We start from the raw sequence: 21,446 nt of genomic DNA on the forward strand, positions 1-21,446 counted from the left end.
CACAACCCACAATAGCGGCGACGTGTCGTGCCGTACTGCAAGACCGGCTGCTCGCGCGCTATACACAGACTTGGCCGTGACTGTACGCCGACATAGACCACAAGAAATCATAAGCGATCCTTCTGAGGCTCACCCTTGAATCAACGCTATCAATGAAAGGGCTTGATTTGATTGGGAAACGCTACTTCTCTTTGCCAACTACGGGTTCAGCCAGGCGAATAGTTTTGACCTTAACATAACTACTGCTGTCCTCGTCCACATCAAGAGCTTGCAACAATACTGTCTTGGCTATCACTTGCGACACAGCCTTCAGCAACTAATTTGTAACAAGCTATTGTAAGTCATAGAGAGTGCATTTGAAACCTTCCCTGCAGAGCACTTAGTTTAAAGCGGTCATTTAAAACGATCATTCTGCCCTCTTAGAGGAATATGGTAGACTCTTCATGGTAAGTTACTGAGCTCATGACGCAATATTATCTTCAGAGTTTAGAGGTACCGTTAAAAGGCTAAAAAATAATTACTGGCATTACAAATAAATTATTTAGCGTGTCTTGCTTGCAAATAGCCAACCTCTTCTACGTTTTCCAGTGTTTACGCGTCAAATTTACCCACAATATTTGCTTCGGTTTATATTTGCAAGCTTCACAAATACCAGCACTTTATTTGGAGATCTTTATTCAGCATAAACCAGAGAGACTAAGTGTACACGTGTGTTCATCTGTTCGGTGCAATGCTATCGTTTTGTCTAGCCTTCCAGTCCCCCAAGACTTGACACTGTCTTCTTTGGTGGAAATAAGGTGAGCGTTTCAAATCTAACTAAATATCTTTTCTTTCATGTCAAAGAAACCTATTACGCAACGTTTACCTTGAACACAGTGAAAATATGACACACGACAATAGAAGGGAAATAATTGGTATTGCCATCCTACGATTTTAACTGTTGAGACAATAGCATGCTGCAATTACTGTTGCTTAAAGGGTGACGGGACAAACCAATCCAAAAACAAGACACCGGGAACGTCTTCCGCTTCCTCTGCCATGATTCTCTACAATTTTCTAGCAAAAAAGCCAACATAAAATGGGTCACAGTTCTACTATCCAGTAACAATTTCTTTTTGCGTAATCGGGTAACTTTCACGACGTGTGCTGAAGAAAAAAGAACTGCCTCGAAACCCAACTCGCAGACCAGTATTTGCCAAGACCCCATGCATGCTGAATGTTCTTACCATGCACAGTAAAACAAGATTGAACTTACGTCTCTTCAGCTTTTAAGTGACTGCACGATGCCCCATTCTGCTAATACGGATATAACCAGCACATGTGAAATTGCACGAATATTCTATTTTGTGATTTATTGAGTTGAAATATACGTTTTGGGTAGTCGGTTGCCGTGTTCTGGTGGTCAAGTCAGTGTTTGATGTTTTACATTGGCAATAAAATGTGAGTGAAAGAAGTGCTATTCTTGGTCATTTGAGTAGGCAACAAAAGGCGCTAAACTGCAGTGAAGTGTCTGAAATTTTGAAGGAGCTTTACTACACATGATGAATCCCCGTTTTCTTCTCGGTTCTTAAGAATTCTTGAGCTTCTGCAGCTGACTTCGCAAAAAGTAAACGGAAGTAGCAGCATGTGCAAACAAAATTACAAAGGTACATAATATTGCGTTTGCCTGGGCTTTGCATACCATTGTTAGGTGAAAAGGTGTTTATTGGCCTGGCGAACTCCTTTATTAATGTGTGAGGTAGATACTATCATGGGTGATTGCCCAGTACAAATCAATCTTATTTAGAATACCATGTTATATTAAATGCTGAATTCCGCAACCATGAAGCAATGAAAAGACCAATTATGTGTACTGGAAAAACCTCAAGTTTGCGTATATCTGTACTATTGTGTGTTGCACTCTTCATTGTACTATTACGACGTATCATCTCGACATTTGGTACTACTAACTCGTCAGATGTGTTACTTAATCGAATTTCTTGTCAATATTGCCCTGGTTATTAGTTGCTGCAAAGCCATCAGCAACTAAAATTGCTACTAAATTTTTACGCGTTCAGAATTGAGATTAAAGAGGTTTACTGCATTGAATGGAAATTTGAGCTCGTCACTTTAAGTGATAATTTAGCGATCTGAGATAGCTTGTGTAGACTTTGTAGCATAATCTTCAGGGCTGATGATAATATTTAGTGCCATTAAAATACAAACGTAGTCATTCTTCGCTTTTTCTTGACGAAAACTTTTTTGTCCTGCAATGAGCAGCTGCACCACGTTTAGCTCGAAAATATGAATTTGGGAAAAAATAGACTGCTGCGCAAATATGCATTCACAATTTGAGATATGCATCGTTAATTATTTCAGCCTTCAAGTACTCCTACCGTTGAAACTGTCACCTTAGGTGGAGTTCAGGTAAGCATTTCTTGTATAAACAAGCTATGCGATTTGTGATTTAGACCAAAACTACTACATAACGATTGCCTTGAATGCAGAGGAAATTAGACTTCTGGCTTCAATAAAAGCAAACAAAAATTCTTTTCTTGCTGTGTATTGCTCAAGAAACAGCGAAGCTGGTCTAACTTAGAGCTCTACCCTTGGCTTTTGAACAAACGCTATACGACTTTTCTTGGCGTAGATCAATTAGAGCCGAAGCTCCATCCTGTCAAAGATGGCGAGAATGTTCAAAACCCAGCTCCAGAAACTCACGTGCAGCCCTTGTCGCGACACTCCCGGTTGGATCACGGATGTTTTATCGCTCGTACTCTGCTCGTGGTACTCCAGGCAAGCTCGGCATTGTGGCTGCGCAGGCTGTCTCCGTATATGGGTGGGCCTCTCACGTTGGCTGCTTTTGATGTCTCCTTGGCAATGCGAGGTGAAACAGATGTGGTGCAGAGCTGCGGTATGCTAATTGCTATGTAACGATGAGGATGATTTTTAGAGGCGTAGCTCCATATAACCTTGGCCTCTCGTTCGGCGTTGGAATTGGCTTCTTGCGCCATACCCACCAGTGGCGATGATGATGACAATGGTAATGATCAAGAAGAAGCACGTTCTAGACCGAAAGCTTACTTTCTGCCATCGTCGTACACCCGAAGCAAGGTATCCACTATATCTCTTATTGATGATGATGCAACTCAAGACAATGAAATGCGTTGCAGCCCACATATTCTCTATCTGCCATCACGCTAGAGCATACGCAGGTGCTGTACCATGATATATCATCAGCGTCACCAACATGACAATGGTGACGACGCTGATGAGGATATAGATTATAATGATGAGCACGGACTGGATTGTGTGGTAGATGACATATTGATATGCTGCGCTGCATTTTGTATGATTGGAAATAATCGACAACCACCATGCAAAGGAGCCTAGTTGTCATCTTCGTCCTTTTTAAGCTAAATTCGATACCACAAAGCCGTAATAATGAAGGCAATATCGAATTGACAGATAAGGGAACCGTCATGTCTGCACGGAACGTGCGGGGCAGCCACAGCGTAAGTCAGAAGAGCAGTCTTTCAGTGCCTTTGTTAAACAGTATTTTTGCGAATTCTACAAGTGCGCTTGCTGTGTTCCCACTTCGTCATAAATAACCATTTATTTTGTTTATTGGGAGGAATTGTTTTTTTATTGTTTGTTAGCTGTCAACTTTGCCACATACTTACTCGAAGAGATAGGCCAAGAAATCTTGTATTAGCCTATTTATACATTGGGAATTGTTACACAAAGGTGAATCAACAAAAAAAGTGATAATACAATATCGAAAGACTGAAACATCGGGCTGACCAGACGATTGAGTTTAACTCAGCCAATAAAGATCTATATATGTCTTGAATTGTTTCAAATTGACAATTATATTACTAGCATTTTCAAGTATATCACAAATCGGACGTTATGTTGGAATCAGTTCATATTAGTGACTAAGTTACAAACTCTATCAAGCTCCTTTCTTTGGCAATGGCCAATTATGGAGGCACCGAAACTTCGCAATTTTTTTGCTGTTAAATCTTGATCTTCTCCGCCACTTTCCAACATTGGTAGCTCCACAATTAACTTTGATGGTTTCCACAACTGGGAAGCGGCGGAGAAGATGAATATTGACGCGATGATCAGAAAGGCGTACAAGACGACCCTGGGCTTATACCCCCACTCCAACACGGAACGCATGCTCGCGTTGGGCGTTCACAACACGCTGGAAGAAATCGCAGAAGCCCAGCGAACGGCACTGTATCACCGCCTGTCCCAGACCAGGATGGGAAGAACGATACTACAACGCATCAAAATCAACGGGCCAGCGACGACTGCGGAGGTAGCCAAGCAGCTACCCCGTTACGTTCTCCAAAGATGGAGGGTCCCAACCTTACCGAAGCACATGCATCCGAAAGTACACCAAGAAAGAAGAACGGCGAGAGCCACGGCCGTCACAAAAGGTCACGCCAACGATCCGCGCGCGTATCAAGTGGACGTGGCGAAGTATTCCCACCTGCCAAACACGTACGCAGTAGCAACCATCGCAGCAGAAAGTGGAGTATTCACAACGTCGGGAAGCATACGGTGCAAGTCGCCCACGCAAGCCGAGGAGTTTGCAATCGCACTGACACTAGCAATCCCGGATTGCCACACGTCCTCAGCGATTCGAAGACGGCAATATTCAACTTTGCTACAAACAACGGCCATGGAACCACTGCAAGAGTATGTTCAACTATAGCAAGACCGGAAACCAACGTTACCGTCAAGTGGTTTCCTGCGCACGCCGGGGAGCTGGACGTGGGCCCAAACCGCAACGAGGAGGCAGATACGGAGGCACACGCGCTAACTAGCCGTCGGTCTCTGTCAACGCATTCCTCGTAGCTGCAACGACCCGATGCCGAAGACGGAGAGTATTTTATCACAACCTACGCCGACGTTCTGCAGTGGTACAGAACGACCAGACGCCTCTACCCACCGCCTCACCGAGACCTACAACGCAGAGAAGCAGCCATACTACGGCAGTTGCAAGTACAAGCCATATGGACCCCCGTCTGGGCAAAGCACGTTTGCCCAGAGGTTTACACCACTGATGTATGCCAACACCGCAAGAAGGCGCGAGCCACCCAGAGACACCTCATCTGGGACTGTGCACCACCGCCGGGTAATCAAGAGCTAACGCCAACTGCCATAAGCAGTAAAATCATCAGCCGAGAGCCAGGCAACCAAAGAGACGTGGTCCAGTACGTGCTTAGCATCCTGGAACGCTAGCAGCCGAAAGTGGCGCCCCCACGGGTTTGACGCAAGTAGGTTGCGGCTCCGGGACGTCCAAACACGCTAGTATCTCGCTTTAATCCCCCTACCCCTTCCCCTGTTATGCCGGATCGTCAATAAAGTTGTTTCACTCACTCACTTTGCTGTTAAACTTAAAAACTTCTCACCAGAAACGAAACACCTGGAACTATTTTCCTAAAAAATTACTAACTCTTACATGATATTGGTAATTACAAGATATTGGTAAGTGATTACAGGGGAGATATTGTAAGACAATATCTAAGTAATTGATGGTTTAATTGGGGCGCAGCGTTGAATGTTGATCGAAATGACTTCAAAATTTCTAGATTGACTCAACTGAAGTTTTTAAAAAAATCTCATGTGCTGATATCTGTACCTTTAGTAACTCTCTTCATCAAACCTGTACACATTGGTAATTTTCTACATATGATCGATGCTTTGTATTCTATTTTTGGTAGTACTAAAGTTACAGGTTCATGAAGTGAAGGTCGGGCTAACTAATCGGCCAGTTTATTTACCTGTATGTCACAGTGGCTTGCGATCCATACTAACTTGGAAAGTTTCAGTTGTGGTAGTAAAATTGCGCACATAGTCACGAGGGCTACTGATTGTCCTGAAGCTGTAAGAGCTGTACACAGCGAAAAAGAATCAGTCATGATTAATGCACTAATTTTGCTTCAAGACAGTTTTCAAAGTGCCAAAATATTATTCATTAGCTCAGCGTCAGGAATAGTAGTGGAATCTGGTAATTTCGTCTAAAATGACCAGCCGAAGTAATCAAAGACAATGCCACCGGCCTTTTCATTATTCACAGAAGCTCGTGTGGCAGTTAAAATATTTGTTTTCGCGTGTACAATGTAATTTAAAATCTTTCTTCAAAAATTATGAGACATTAGATCTTGAATTGGGGGGGGGGGAGAATTCCGCCTTATTTGGAAGGAGGAAGAAGACCACGAAGCTTTTGCTGCTTGGCTAAGTAGCTCTGTCTGCATTTATCGTTTATTTTTGTTTATATTACGGCTCAGCACTGCTCAAGATGTCGGACGACTCGAAAAGGTACCTGCCGTATCGGCGACCGACGGGTGCTGCGCAGCCCGCCGCGTCGAAAGGTGCTAGAAGAAACGAAAAAAGCATCAAGGAGAGCGCCGCCATGACCTCCCAAGGTGTGACACCAGGTCAGAAGCACGAGCTGGTTTGCGCAAGGATACCTGACTGCAAGCGACAACAGAGCGTTGAATGAGAGGACGAATCAACTGTCGTCGGGGACCACAACGGGGCGAACCTCACAGACCTAGACATGGACGAGGGTGGTTTCCGCCTTGTGCGACGTCGCAAAGACAGGACGGTGGGCATTCCTGTGGTAATTGCTCCAACATCCGAAGGAGCTAACTTGAGGCAAGTGAATCCTATTGACCTATACTCGAAAATTGAAACGATTCTCGGTGGAGCCCCAGTTAAGAGCCGTTTCACAGCACAGGGAGCCCTGCTCTTGGATATAAAGACAGAACACCAAGCTAATATGCTTCTATAGACCAACACTATCTGCGGCCTTGCCATATCTGCCCATGTACCACACAGCTACATGAAAAATACATGCATTATTAAAGGGGTCCCAAGATGGTACTCGGACGAAGAGCTGTTAACCTACCTGAGACCTCAGGGAGTATACCACGCAAGAAGAATCATACGACGGGTCCAAACCACATCCTCCGAGTGGGAATCAAGGCGCACTGCTCTGTGGTTCTCGCATTCGGTCCCAATTCGGAACGTCCAGAGAAAATCAACCTTGGCTTCACCAGACACGAGATGGTAGACTACGTGGAGACGCCGCCACGCTGTTTTAAATGTCAGCGTTTTGGACATGTTGCTAAGCACTGTCGTGGGGAACAAAGGTGTAAGTGCTGTGGGGGGCCTCATGACTTTAAGACGTGTACAAGTAAAGAAAAACTTGTGTGTGCAAACTGTGGTGGCGACCACCCAGCTAGCTACGGCCGATGTACAGCACGAACAGCTGCGCAGCGAAGAAATAAGACGTTTGTCCTCGGCCCGAAAACTGTGAACGAACCATCGCTCACAAAGAAGACGTCCGGCGCGCCCCAACATGGCGGTTTAGAAAACGAGTAAGCAGGAAATTTTCCGCGCCTAAATCCGACAAGAGCTGCTACTAAGTCAACGCAACTGCTCAACGCTGGTGAGAAATGTATCACGAAAGAGTCTGCCAAGCGCACCTACGCTGATGCACTGAGCCCACCTCAAGTACCATCTGGAAGCCAACAGCAAGAAAACCTCGAGCACGTTATTCGCGCTCTATTCACCGCACTACGTTCACACGTCGCTAAGATGCCTGCGAGTTCAACGAAGGATATGTTGGAAGCAGTCCTGGCTCTAGAGTCAGTGTTACTTTGCTCTGCTTCCACAAACACACAGTAGAATAATGGCAATGTCTCGCCCACATGATCTATTTCGTCCTTCAAAAGTGCCTCGTCCTTCAAAAGTGTTTACTTTTATGATTTACTCTCTTCTTTCGATCAAAGAATGGGGTGTATGAAATCGTGGGCAATGAAAAATGACAGGCCTGCGCGAAAAGCGCTGCACCATCACAGCAAAAGCTAGAAGAGTGGCTTTCCAGAAATTTTTTGAAATACTAATTTGGTAACTACTGCAAGCACACTTGATTGATACCCACTAGATTATTATAAATAAATTTGTTTGGATAGTAGGCGGGCATTCACTATGCTATATTCGTTATTTTTCTGAGAAGCGTGGTAGCCGCTAAACACTTGCGAGAAACTTTGTGCTCATTGTTCATGCAGTGGCTGACGACGATGAGGAACTATGGCTGAACTGGTCATGCGCCACAGTTAACAATCACCAGATTTCGGTGCAGAATTCAGCATCTGAATTACTACCTACATAAAGCGGGACTAACAGCTTCTCCGCTGTGTCTCTTTTGCAAGGTATCGGAATCAATAGATCATTTCTTTTTATCCTGTCAACGTTATGCTTATCAAAGGAAAAGATACCTGGTCGAACCAATTGAGAAGCTAGGTTTAAAAATAAACGTGTAACTAATTTCATTCTTCGGAGGGATTACATTAGGTTATAGCCACAGGGAGGTTTTCTCTGCTGTGTGCGAGTACATAAGGGCAACAAAGAGATTACCCTCTTAGCCTATTGTTATTATTTACGGCTACAAGACTACCTGAATGCCTGAATTAGCACACTTGATGATCCCGCCGCCCGGTTCTTGGCCGATCCCTCTTTGTCGGCGAGTGCCAGAAAAGCTGAAGGTTCATCATCATCATCATAACATGAGACCAAGAACAAGCTTCTGTAATGGTTCGAAGCATTGGACGGCCCCCTCGTTAGCGTATTCCCATTGTGCGCTGACTGGTCGTTCTTTCGCTGTTTTAAAACACTTTATAAGTCGTATTACCGCAATTGCTTTCCTGACATCAAGCCTGCTTAAGGCAAGTTTAAAAACAAGTCACAAGCACCGGTTTAGTTGAGTGGTAGAATGGGTGCCAGCCCACTGGGTGCCAGCCCGTGTTTAGTTGGGTGGTAGAATGGGTGCCAGCCCACTGGGTGCCAGCCCGTGTCCCCTGGGCTGGCACCCAGTGGACACGGGCTGGAGCCCCACGGTGTTATTGGTGCTAGGCCAAGCCTGCCTAAGGTAAATTTGACAAGTTACAACCGCCAGCGGCAGCGGCTGTAAAAAGAAAGAAGACGTTGGGTCACAAATAAAGTCATACTCAAATCTTCTAGCCGTGACCATACGAAATCAACATATGAGTACTGGCACGGATGCTTCCTGGTACAATACATAATTAGCCAAAAAAAAATAGAGAGTAGTGCTACTTCACTGAGCCATCCTTCGTCATTTTTTGAAAAATCGTAAAAGCTGCTACGCAGTTGCAATTTTGTGCAAATATGTTATGCTCCGGTAGATAAAGATCAATACTTATGGCTGTTACTTTTGTAATTGGTCGTAGCATTCGATGACCCACTTGTTACGCAAGTCACAGAGTATGAGGCCTGGTTTATTCTTTGCTGTTGTAAGACGTTCGATTACTCATATTACCGCGATTTTTTCCCCAAACAAAGCCCAAGGCCAGTTTCGAACAAAGTTTCAAGCACCGCCATAGCTCAGTGGTACAAATACAGGACTGGCACTCAAGAGTCCTGAGTTTGAATACCATCGTGTTCATCGTGTTTTTCATTTGCTTTGTTTTTTTATTTCGCACGATACTAAATACAGACAATGGCGGCGTTGGAAGACAGCTCCGGTGCACGCGATCCTTGTTGTCATCTCATAACAGCTCTTTCAGTAAAACATACCGGTTATGACCAATGAACATTTCTATAACTGCACACCTTTTGACAATCATTCACTATGCGTGAGTGGTGAATGTCATGGACTATTTACGGTAAGCAAGAATGATCCCAATTCTTTGACCACTCATGAGAGTTGAGTTCGTAGATATGCAATGAGTTGTCACAGATGGTGAAAGTATGACCTGGCGTTTTGAGACATCTGTGTTCAAAGGATGGGAACGACTAATCTGTGGTTTATCGCTCTAAACCCGTGACGAAGCGCCACGAAACAAGGTACACTATTAAGCACGCCACACGCACCGTTTGTTGCGGAAAGATAAAGAGCCGCATTCGGAACTTCTGTATTGAAGCGTCACATGGTCATTTTATGGATTAGATTGACTTGGGATGCACGGCATCGCCTATCGGCTGTTGTTCACATTCTGTCTTGTGTGTCAGACGCCTCGTTTCACTTCGGATGATATGGACCACATACGCTCTTGATAAAATGAGAGGTACTTGTTGCATGCGTAACACTTCCGTGGTCACTGTGCAGAGCTGTAACAGTTCGTCGAAGACGCACCGCAGATTTTGGTCGAAGGTATCAACATATGGACAACTTCTTTCAGTATTTTAGTGCTGAATGAGTAGTGTCAGCGTCTTTTTAGGTGCGAAGCTCCCTAAGTGTTCGTCCCTCGTCGTAGTACGTACATGACCTGCAAGGTGGTGCCAGTGGGAGATTTCTCCTTTGCGTTGTAGAACAATGAAAAATTCGCAGCGTGCGCGTTAAATAAAAGCCGAATTCTCCTGTTCCTCATTTCCCACTAGCAGTCATTAACATGTACATTCAGCACTATCTGACGAGGAAGGGTTGCTACGCTATACTCTCTGGGCGTAACCTTTTTTGTTTTAGGAAGGTTTAGCGAGCGTTGGGCCGCAGTGCCATGAATACAGTGAACAAGTATATACCATGATCTCGACGTGGTTAAGGTGGGAAGTAGACACGAAGCGCAAGCCGCAAGAAAGTGTGCCTGTGCCACCTCTTGTTTAGTCCTTGGAATGTCCGCCGGACGGCGGTGTTTTTATATGCGAAACATATGATGAAAAAATGCGAAATGATCATACTTGGAGTGTTGACAAGATGGACGAACGGACACACAGACAGATGCATGGACGGACACGCAGACAGCTGCACGAACGTATGGACGCATAGATGAATGCAGGGGCGGACGCTTGTACGAACACAGGGATCGACGCACGGATGGACGTGCGGACGCATGCACAGACGCACGCAGGGACGGGCAGATGGACGCATGGACGGTCACTTAGAAGGATGCATGGGTGGACGGGAGCAAGAACGAATAGACAGACAGATGCTTCGCCCCACTCTCCATCGTTCACCCGTGGATATACTGCCATTTTTAATAACTGTTGCTACCCACTCAAATTTGGCTATTGTGTGCGATATTATCAGCGTAAAAACCTATTTTACCATTAGGCAGAGAAGTTCAGCGTCTTATCTTCACTCATTTTGGTATGAATACGCCTAGTAAGGTTGTTCCTACTCTTAATATTTATCTTGATTTCCCCATATCTCAGTTAACTACCAGAGTGCAGGAAACTTTCACAATTTCTTTGCTACTTGTGAGTTGCAAGATGCCATTGTTGCCGCGATTTTTTCCAGTTGTTCATATAGGTTTTGCATTTATTGTGCTAGTATTGGAGACAAAGACGCAAGTATTGAAGGTGAAGTACGTGGTACGTAACTTGTGACTGTCATCTTATTTGTGAAAGCTCTTTATTTTATTCAACAACCATATTCAGTGTACATGTCCAAACGAATCAAGTAGTAGTATTATCAGACTGCAAATATGACTATAGAAGAGTTAGCTTTGTTTCTATATCCTGGCTGTTTATAACAGTGGTATTTCTTCGCAAGGTCCTTCCTCGCTCAATGCAAAGAGTGTGGACTTCGACAGAATATAATGAACGCAACGAGCACTCATAAAGAAAAAGATTTTATGAGAAGAATTATATGATCATGTAATTCATTCGAATATATATTTTTATTAACCAGCCAATTATCTTTCAAGTCGTAGTGTTCATTAAGTTATAATTTGTCAACATTTGTCATAGCAATATTACAAGACTCACAACAAGTAATTCGGCTTTTTCTATAAGTTAGTACTCACTTATAGTAGAAGTAACACTGTAGTTTCTGGCATTTAACTTTAGAGCCCATTACTATCAGATATCAAGTCAGTCACGTTTTCATCATTGAACAAAATAATTGAGGATGATTCTATTAACACTCTGCACGCATAACACTCAATATGTTCGCTTCTTTTCTCAGAACATCTTTTAATGTTCCGTTGCCAACTTTTAGGTGTTTGAATTTTGCCTGTGTATGAACTCTGCCAGTGTTTGATGCCTCATCACATTGGTGGTTACACGTGCCCTTTTTCCTTCTTTGAATTGATGTGTGCTCAATTCCATTTCACTTTTCAGCCTATCTACAATTGTGATTAGCATAAAGTTATTTTTAAAATACTTCTCACCATTGTTCTTGATGCACTTCATACTGTGTAAAATGCATAACTCCTTGTTTGCCTAGACTACTGTAACCCCCGTTTATTTTTTGCTAGAAGGTCCACCCGACAGTTTCTAAACCTTGAATGTTGTTAAATAGATGACAATTACAGCTGCAAATGTTTAAGTAATTTACTCAACAACAGCCAATCTTTTGGTATTTTGAGGTTGCCTGTATTATTTGTTTTTGTTTGAAGAAATTTTTATGTTTACATCTTTCAGCCTGGCTCCCCCTTAAGTGTCACAGAAAGCGGTCAAACTTCATCTTTGGCAAGTATCACATGCTGATTCAGGCGATCCCCTTTGACGCTACCATGTAAACGTCTACTGCATATGCTACACAGATCACGTCAACACATAAAAACAAATTAAGATGCAGTGAACAATGCAAGATTTGTTAATAGTGGAAGTTTGTTGGAGTGCAACGTTCTGAACCAAGATATGATGAGAAGAAATGCTGTAGCAGAGTTCTGCGCAAAGTTTGATCAAGCGGTGTTCTTTAACGTGCACTGATATTTTAGTACACTGGCTTCATGCATTTTCACCTTCATTGAAAACACAGCGCGAAAGTGAGGATTTGATAACGCGAACGGCGTGGCAGCAGTGCAGCACCGTACCCACTGTACCAACGGGGAAAATGACGCATGATTTTAGGCTGCACGTCAGTTACGTGTAACTGCAATCTAAATACCTGAATAAAACAGCAGGCAGCAAGCAGCGGAACTCATTGCAGAAACTCTATGAAAAAGTTCCAATATGAAAAACAACGCTGTGTGTAGACGACCGGAGCAGTTTCTGAATGATGCTCTGCCATAGGCAACATAAACGAAATCCCACGTGACTCTTGATCAAGTCGGCACATTCATTCAACTGAGTGCAAAATATTATTCTGGACTATCAAACTTATAACACAAATACTGAAACACTGAAATTTTGTGAATCTCTTTGGCAGTATGATCAGTGCTGCTTGACTGTACAGCAGCTTGTTTAGATAAACCTTACCATTTCAAACTTATAATGCGTTTTGCTGATTGTGTGCGACTTCCTACCCGCAGGGACTACTAGTTGAGTCAAAATAACTTGGTGCTAAGTCGTACTGTATGACAGTTATAGGTGTTTTATTATCTTCCTCCAACAGTCATAAATGCGTCACCCTCCAGGCGTAGGTCGTGCCACTGGACATTATGATTGCCTAAGGACTTCCTAATCATATAGAGTAGATTACTAGTGTAACTTATATTATCGAAGAGCTCACAGTACAAACATATTCGCCCGAGCATTCACGCATCGAAATACAAAAGATGGCGAGAAGCTGACTCTCGGTAACCGAAGACCACGCTCACCACTATCGTAGTATTACGATCATTATTTGGTATTTATATAATTTTTCGTTTCGTTGGGTGAGCAAACATCCTGTCAATTACTAAAGCTTTAAAAAGGACTCAATTGTGCGTTGCCATCGCAACCATCGGCGTTTGAGGGGGGCCTATCTATTGTTTTTTGACCAGCCGATGTGAAGAACAAGATAACAGCATTGTACTGCAGCAAGTGGAAAGCAAGCATCTGGGTTTTTCTAAGAAAGTGTGAAACTGTGCACAATATGACAGAAGCCGCGATGTCGGCATTGTGCCTCCTGGTACATTCAGTAAACTGTAGCCTCGGCAGCCATAGACTTTCAGTGAATTGTCGTCTAACGGTGTGTAAAGCTGCCCGAAAGTTACTTTCGGTGCCCCATTTTATAACAAAGGAGACGACGGTGAAAATATACGTCGTCAGTAGATTTGTTTTCAGGATTTCTAGAGGACCTTGTGGCAGAATTGGGATTCCTCGCTGCTAGACTCGGCATTGCTAGGGCTATATCACATTCTTTAAACTGCAAATAACCCAGAAGACGTAGAAAAGCTGGTTGCTTGCTGTACGTCACTCTTTAGATAACATTTACAGCATCCCCAATTGATGCTTCACAAATATTACAGTGTATTGGAAAAACTGTTGTGAGATCTAGCCTGGCTGCGTAGTAAAATACTTGGTTGCCGCGCAGAATGCTGGGTTTGATCCCTCTTGGGAGCCTCACATTTTATGTTTACATTCATTGGATCAGCACCACCAATGGCAGCTTTTTTTTACTGTCATGCATGAAAATTAACTTTTTGCGTTCTCACCGTTCCTGAAGTATAGGAAGCGCTAATAATTCGTGGCGCATACCCGCCTATCACTGGCACGTACCGTTCACCGATTATGTGCCACTGTCAGCTGAAAAGCGTTTGATGACGTGCGCGACGGTCATCGTGTCATTAGCTGTGAGTTGTATTCGTCAAAGCTTTCTGCCCTCCTAAATAAATTTTAGTTTACATGAAGTTAACGGGGTGATCACGAAACCTCACAGACTTAGGGGAATAGATAGATAGATAGATAGATAGATAGATAGATAGATAGATAGATGCACGAGAAAAGTGCTTGTGGCACGCAAAGAATTGCTCCCTGTTTAATGTCTTTGTTTAGCAGTGATAATAGGGTCATTACGTGTGAAGCCGACGTGGAATGCATCTCGGGAAGGCAAAGATTTTTATGGAGCTTCATGAGTTTATGTAGTGCTTTCTCCAAATTTCACAACATGAATTCTAACTCACCGACTGACTGGTTCTGCGAGCATTGTATCCTATGGCACTGATCCAAAGATGTCGTTCTCAGCATAGAATTGCCGAACATGCATGTCCCAGTCGTCACCCTAAAGTACCATTTGACAATGCTGTCAGCAGTCAATGTGGTATAGGCATATTCGTTCATCGATTACTCTGTCTTGAATGCTATTGAAGGTGAAGTAGTCTCTTGGCCTCACTTCTGCGTCAAGCTGTTCATTGTCACCACAAGGTTCTGAAGATAACGAATGCTTCATCAAGAGGAATAAAAATGTGCATATATTTAGCAAAACTTAGTCACTGTTCGGATGCATAGGTGAAAACGAATAAAACTGAGAAAGTGCAAGCTCGGTCTTTTTTTCCTGGTACTACTGTAGCAAGAAGGAAGCGGCCCTATATTGCCTGCTTAGGGAAATAGAGTACCAGATGTCGGTTATATACGAGTGTCTCTAGACACAAGAAAGAAACACGGCAAGAAACGTCGCCACAACCACAGACCAAATAAAAAACGCATCTTTAAATAGCAAACTCGCGGCACTAAAGAACAGATAAAAGCCCCGGAATTCCAGCTAAACCCCAAAAAGTGTGGTTATTTCCTCACAAAGACTATTATCGGTGCACGAGGCTAGCGCTCTGCTACACTACACAATTTCAATACAATAACACCACCTCTTTCACAGGTCATTGCGCCTGTGGTAGATGGCGTAGAACACCTTGACAGTGAGGCCAGATACAGCGTAGTTCTCAAAGCCATGGGAATACTCACGAAGCTATAGCGGTACGATCGCGAAAGAAGCTAACAAAAATCGAGGAAGCATCACTATAAAAACTTTGAAAAAGACTCAGCAATAACCATCTTACTAGCAGACAAAGATAATCCAATCATTATAGCTGGTCAAACATTGTATGAATAAAGAACTTTGTGAAAACCCCCGAGTAGGTGAAACTCATGAAAAGCGCCGCTCCAAGATTCAACGGTAACTAAACAAGTTATTAGTTCAGATTTTCAAAGGCCACTCAGAAGCAAGTTCGCTCTACTCACATATGATATGCAGAATCTGTGCGCCACCTGTACCCTATGACACTTCGAAGATCCACGAACCGGGGATATCACTACGCCCAATAGTTCACATTTGAACACCACACCTCTGCATGCTGTGCCTACATCTACACAGGACCCTGTCAACACTACTGGAGAAGAGAAACGCACATGTAAGAAATGCCACCAATTTTGTTCGGCGCATGTCGAAGGTGACATCCAGCAATGACGACAGTTTCGTGTCACTCGATGTAGTGAGCCTATACCCTCGTGTCTCATCTACTCGAGCCACCTTGGACAGGCATAAAAACCTCAATGAAAGAACGAACCTCAGCACAGATGAAATGTACTGCTTAGTGTATTTCTGCGTGAACGCAACACAGTTTCTTTCGGAGATAATTTCTACAAACAAGCAAGTGAAATTACCATGGGAACTGCTAATTCAGCCACAGCAGCAAACTTATTCATCTGGCACATATAAACACAAGCTCGCCGAGCCACCAAAATGCTTTTTGAGATAAGTGCGTGACATATTTTGCGCAATTGCTGAGTCTAACTTGGACAATTTTCTGGCAAACACAAATTTTTTTGAGCCGGCAATGCCATCCGCCGTGGAAAAGAAAAAGAACGAAGTTTTTTTTTTACTGGATGTGCTGGCGAAACGGGAACAAGAGGGGGTAGAAGGACGTTCGAGCTTCTCTGTGTACCAGAAAAAAAATGCACAACGGAATATGTCTGCAGTTCAGTGCCAACCACCCGACCTCTCACAAAGCATCGTAGTCAACACACACAAAAATCAATCACGGGCCATCTGCAGCTGCAAAGAAAAACGAGCTAATATTAAGAAGTAATCGCTTTCGATCTTTTTGATTAAGGGTGCCCGAAATGCTGTATTCGCCGAGTACACCAGTGACGTGACAGCTGGGAGAATGCCCCCACCTGTCCTCTTCTGCGAAGGCTGACAATAACGAAGAAGCCTCTCACAAACACTTCTACCGCATCTCGCTCAGTTAGGTTGTGTAGTGTTCAGCTGAATTATACTCCATTTTTTCGGTTCACGATGTGAAAACGTTTTCAAAGTCAATTATATGGACATATTATGATCTTTTTCGCCTCTAGTTGATTACATAACTTTCTTGCATTACGGACATCACTTGCGTCTCATGCTGTTACAGCCAGGCTCTTTCCGTGTGAGAGTGTTGACTTTGCCCAGTGCAGAAAGGAGTGAAAGCGATGTCAGCGACAGCATGCTTTGTGGCTAAAAAGACAGTGGAGTGCTCTACAGCCCTCGTTTTGTTGTTCTGCTATCTCATTTTCACAATAGGTTTTTAATGGTGCCCTTTGGGCCCACTGTACATCAGCCAAATCTTAGGTACAAGGCAACATTGTTGTAAATTTTGTATAGTTTGCTATAGTCTTACTGATAAATTCACCTTACAAGTTTTCGTTTTGTTCAGTGGGACAGTTGAACAGAAAAAAAACACCAATGATTTTTAGCTATGCATCCTTGAATATTTGGCTGCGTGATAAATGAAGTAAGTGTGTTCTGATATGTTTTCCAACTTTGTGCAAAAAATTATGATTTTTGGGCAGGGATAAAAATTGTCATATAACCGTGTATACTTGAACGTTGTGGTGACCTAAAACATTGTCTTTTATTGAGCAATGGTATCTCTCAATGTGACGCGCAGTGCATAAAATGAAATCACCATTGCTCATTCAGTAACTCAAAACATGAGTGCTTAAAATCAAGAACTAGTGGTGGTTTAACACAAACTATTACCACTTCCACATCATTTGTGTGAAATCACTAAATAAAATTAACCATGCAAAACAATCAGGACAGGCAAATGGAAATATTTAGGCTAAATGGCAATATTAGGTGATCGAAAAAATTAAAATGATGTTCTAAGGAACCCACAAAGTGCCATTGCTTATTGACCAGACAATTTTGGTCATTCAGCGCAAAACGTTCAAAAAAAGGAGAAATCTGAGTGTGCACTTCGAAATGAATTATTGTAATATTGTACATAGGCTGTATGCCAGGTGTTTCCAAATTTACTGTCAACTGAGCGTTCGGTGCCAACATGTTTCCACACATTATACGTTAATAACAGACCATAGTCGCGCATGAAGCTTTCTTGTAGATCCAACCTTCTGAGGGAATGCGCCTTTTTGGAATATTGCTAACCACACCATTCTTGGCTACAATTCATATATTATGGCTAAAATAAACAAGTAATGTTCATTATTTCGACTATCTATATCTGTGAAATTGACGCGCTGAACGTTTTTCAGTCTCCACCGCAATTAAGCCCTGAAAGTCAAATGCCTGGACCAGGCACGGTGAGTATCTTTTTTGCTGGTATCTGGCAAAACATATGACCACTGTAAAATAAGCGTATATCAGGGTACAATTAGCGTCCAATGAAACCTGAAGAGTGACAAGCCTTCGAGATATTATAGTGCACGTCATCCAGTTACCACCATCGACAGGGGTGCGCACCCTGTTTAGGAACTCTGCGCATATATGCATGCCTTTCCATGCTTATAAGTGGATGGCGGGCACTGTACCATCGCGAAAGTCTGCCTCTGTTCGGGTTTCATCTGACGCTGATAGTGCATGTGTTCTTGTATATCAGTCAAGACTGCAGCGCTGCTCTCTTTTTCAGTCTCCGCCACAACTTAGCCCCGCAAGTCCCGTTGCTGGCCCAAGTGGAGTAAGTCTTTCAATAATGATGTCCAGCAAAAATAAAACGTCAATGCTAAATTAGGTAGTGACTATGAGACCTTGTATGCGTTTATCTCAATCAAGACTGACATGTTACACTTCTTTTCAGTATGTCCCGCCATCGAGCCCCATTAGTTCTAGTTCCCAATCAAGTAGCGTAAGTATTTTGTACATGGTGACCAACCAAAGGAAACAGGAAGGCTAAAATAAACATAAATTGTTGATTCTATTCAGGCACGCATGTCCTAGTAAAGATTACCGTGCTGTGGTTCTTTTTCAGTCTCTGCCTCCCTTAAGCCCCAAAAGTCCCAGCTCTGGTTCAAGTGTTGTAAGTCTTCAAATCCTGATGGTCATCGAAACCGCACTACTGCTAAAATAAGCATGCAGTGGTCGCTACGTCCATGTGTGTGATTGTGGGTCGTGATTCCTATGCATTGTCTTTCTTTCAGTCTATGCCGCCATTAAGCCCCATAAGTTTGGTGAGTCTTTCGCTCTAGGTGTGGTGAGTCTTTTGCTCAATGTGACGAGCCAAACAAATGTATATCGCCGATATACGCACACAGTAACGCTTGCGTGCATGTGTGTGTGTCCAAGTCAATAATATTTCATCATGCTTTTTGCAGTCACCGCCTACACTAAGCCCAGTAAGCCCAGTTGCTGGTTCGAATAGCGTAAGTATTTCATTCAGAAGGACCATAAAAACAAGGCAAATGTGTTACAATAAGCGCGCACTAGTATATATACGAATTCGTTCATATATCGGTAAATACGACCGCACTGCGTTTTTTTCCAGCCTTCGTTATCACGCCCCAGAGATCGTAGACCTGGTTCAAGTAGTGTAAGTTTTTCACTCATCATGGCAATCCCAACCGAACAAACCTGCTAAAATAGGCCTAAAAGTGGTGATTATGCGAATCTGTGTGTTTAACTTAGGCAAGAATGATTTACTATGTGTTTTTCAGTCTCGGCCGCCACTAAACCCCATGAGTTCAAAATGACGAGCGACACAAATCACTACAACTGAAATCAGCACACAGCAAGGATTGTTAGCATGTGTCTATATTTAAGTCAATAATGTTTTGTCATGCTTTTTACAGTCACCGCCACATCTAAGCCCCGTAAGACCATTTGGTGATTCGAGCAGGGTAAGTCTTTAATTCAGAATGATTGGAGAAAAAAAGACAATAGTGGTATACTAAAGGCACAGTAGTGATTATGCACAGGTCGATAGATTTCAGTCAAGGCTGTCGTGCTATGCTTTTTTTCAGTCTCCACCGTCATTAAGCCCTGTAAGTCCCATTGCTAGCACTAGTAGGGTAAGTAGGCGTCTCTCATAATCTTATGATGGGTGTTGGGTCGTTAAAGCCCACATATTAAGTCGGATAAATATTTTATTCAACATGGCAAGCAAAACAATACATTACCAGCCGTTCAAAGGTGACACATGCATGCCGTACATTGCTTTATTCTTGTCTTGTTTTGTTCAGCCTGGTCAGCAATTATATTCTCCAACTGTTATATTCGTTGAGGTGAGTGAGTGAAACAACTTTATTCGGTCCACAATAGACGCGAGTAAACTCAGCGTCACCTGGCTAGGCCCACTCGGGGACCATCAGGTTAAACCTGACGGCCCTCGCGCGGGCCCTCTGGATGGCCAGGATTTGAGAGGTCTGGTCCTGGGCCTTAATGAGTCGCTTCATTTCCTCTTGGGTGAAAGGGGGACCGGCAGAGGCGCAGCCCCACAGTACGTGCTCGAAGTCCGCATAACCACCACACAGGGGGCAGTCCGGGCTTGGAAACCGTTCAGGGTACCTTGTGTGCAGTGCCGCAGGGCTCGGGTAAGTGTTTGTTTGTAGCAGTCGGAGAGTAATAGCTTGGGCCCTGCATAGCGAGGAGTGTGGTAGAGGCAGCAGTCTTCTTGACAGATAGTGGTGCTTGCATATCTCGTTGTACGAGCAGAGAGGCTCAGGTCGCCCAGGAGATGACGCGTTACCCGGCACACGGTCAGTCAAACCTCGTGCAGCCGAGTGCGCCTCCTCGTTGGGATTGAGCGAGGCACCCTCAATGGTTTCAAGGTGCGCAGGAAACCAGACCAATGAGTGAGTTTTGAGGTCTTTGACTTTTTGAATAATCTGTAGGACCTGGGGAGCCACCATGCCCATCTGAAAGGCCTTGATAGCGGCCTTGGAGTCTGAATAAATTGTGTCATGTACACCGTCCGTCAATGCAAGAGCAATGGCAACCTGCTCTGCAACGCTGGAACTAGAAGTGCGGATGGTAGCGCAGCTGATGACTCTGCAATCACAGTCGACGACCACTGAGGAGAAGGCGTCTTCTTGAATGTACGAAGCAGCATCGACGAAGCAGGCTCGATCCGTGTCCAAGCGGGCACTGGCGAGCAGAGATTTACCCCTGACTCGTCTTCGTGCTTCGTTGTAGGTTGGATGCATATTGCGCGGCATCCGCGCAATCTGGATCTTGGATCTTACGTCGTTGGGCAGCTTCACAGCGTCAGGACCGACAACCGTGGGGTTTCGTCCCAGCATGCCGAGTATGGCTCTACCCGCTGGGGTGCCAGACAGTCTGACAAACTGTGCAAACTCTTGGGCTTCGACAATTTCTTCGAACGTGTTGTGGATTCCCAACTTCAGGAGGTCTTCCGTGTGCGTTCGAACGGGAATGCCAAGGGCCAGCTTCAAGACTCTTCTGATTAGGGCATTGATTTTGTTGCGCTCCGACACGAGCCAGTTGTGCATAGCCGCCGAATAAGCGAGGTGGCATAGCACGAATGCGTGGATAATCCGGATCAGATTGTCCTCCCTGATTCCGCGGTGCCTGTTAGCGATTCTTCGAATCAGTCCGAGGGCGCTTTCGG

At 43.9% G+C, this 21,446-nt stretch overlaps 1 protein-coding gene across 4 annotated transcripts in view; it reads left to right on the forward strand.

Moving 5' to 3' along the window:
* The window catches only part of LOC142765401 (uncharacterized), a 101,399-nt gene that overhangs the window by 44,714 nt on the left and 35,239 nt on the right, over nucleotides 1-21,446 (forward strand). Inside the window, exons 7-18 of one of the 4 annotated variants that reach the window (XM_075866305.1) lie at nucleotides 750-797; nucleotides 2,359-2,406; nucleotides 12,385-12,432; nucleotides 18,139-18,186; nucleotides 18,513-18,560; nucleotides 18,681-18,728; nucleotides 18,852-18,899; nucleotides 19,021-19,050; nucleotides 19,195-19,242; nucleotides 19,365-19,409; nucleotides 19,669-19,716; nucleotides 19,840-19,887. In XM_075866305.1, coding sequence (XP_075722420.1) covers nucleotides 750-797; nucleotides 2,359-2,406; nucleotides 12,385-12,432; nucleotides 18,139-18,186; nucleotides 18,513-18,560; nucleotides 18,681-18,728; nucleotides 18,852-18,899; nucleotides 19,021-19,050; nucleotides 19,195-19,242; nucleotides 19,365-19,409; nucleotides 19,669-19,716; nucleotides 19,840-19,887 — 555 coding nt within the window. The remainder of the gene's footprint in view (nucleotides 1-749; nucleotides 798-2,358; nucleotides 2,407-12,384; nucleotides 12,433-18,138; nucleotides 18,187-18,512; nucleotides 18,561-18,680; nucleotides 18,729-18,851; nucleotides 18,900-19,020; nucleotides 19,051-19,194; nucleotides 19,243-19,364; nucleotides 19,410-19,668; nucleotides 19,717-19,839; nucleotides 19,888-21,446) is intronic. The other 3 variants (XM_075866307.1, XM_075866306.1, XM_075866308.1) reach the window with 3 other exon arrangements.

The sequence above is a fragment of the Rhipicephalus microplus genome, chromosome 6 (assembly GCF_043290135.1).
Source record: "Rhipicephalus microplus isolate Deutch F79 chromosome 6, USDA_Rmic, whole genome shotgun sequence".
NCBI classification, from domain to species: Eukaryota; Metazoa; Arthropoda; class Arachnida; order Ixodida; family Ixodidae; genus Rhipicephalus; species Rhipicephalus microplus.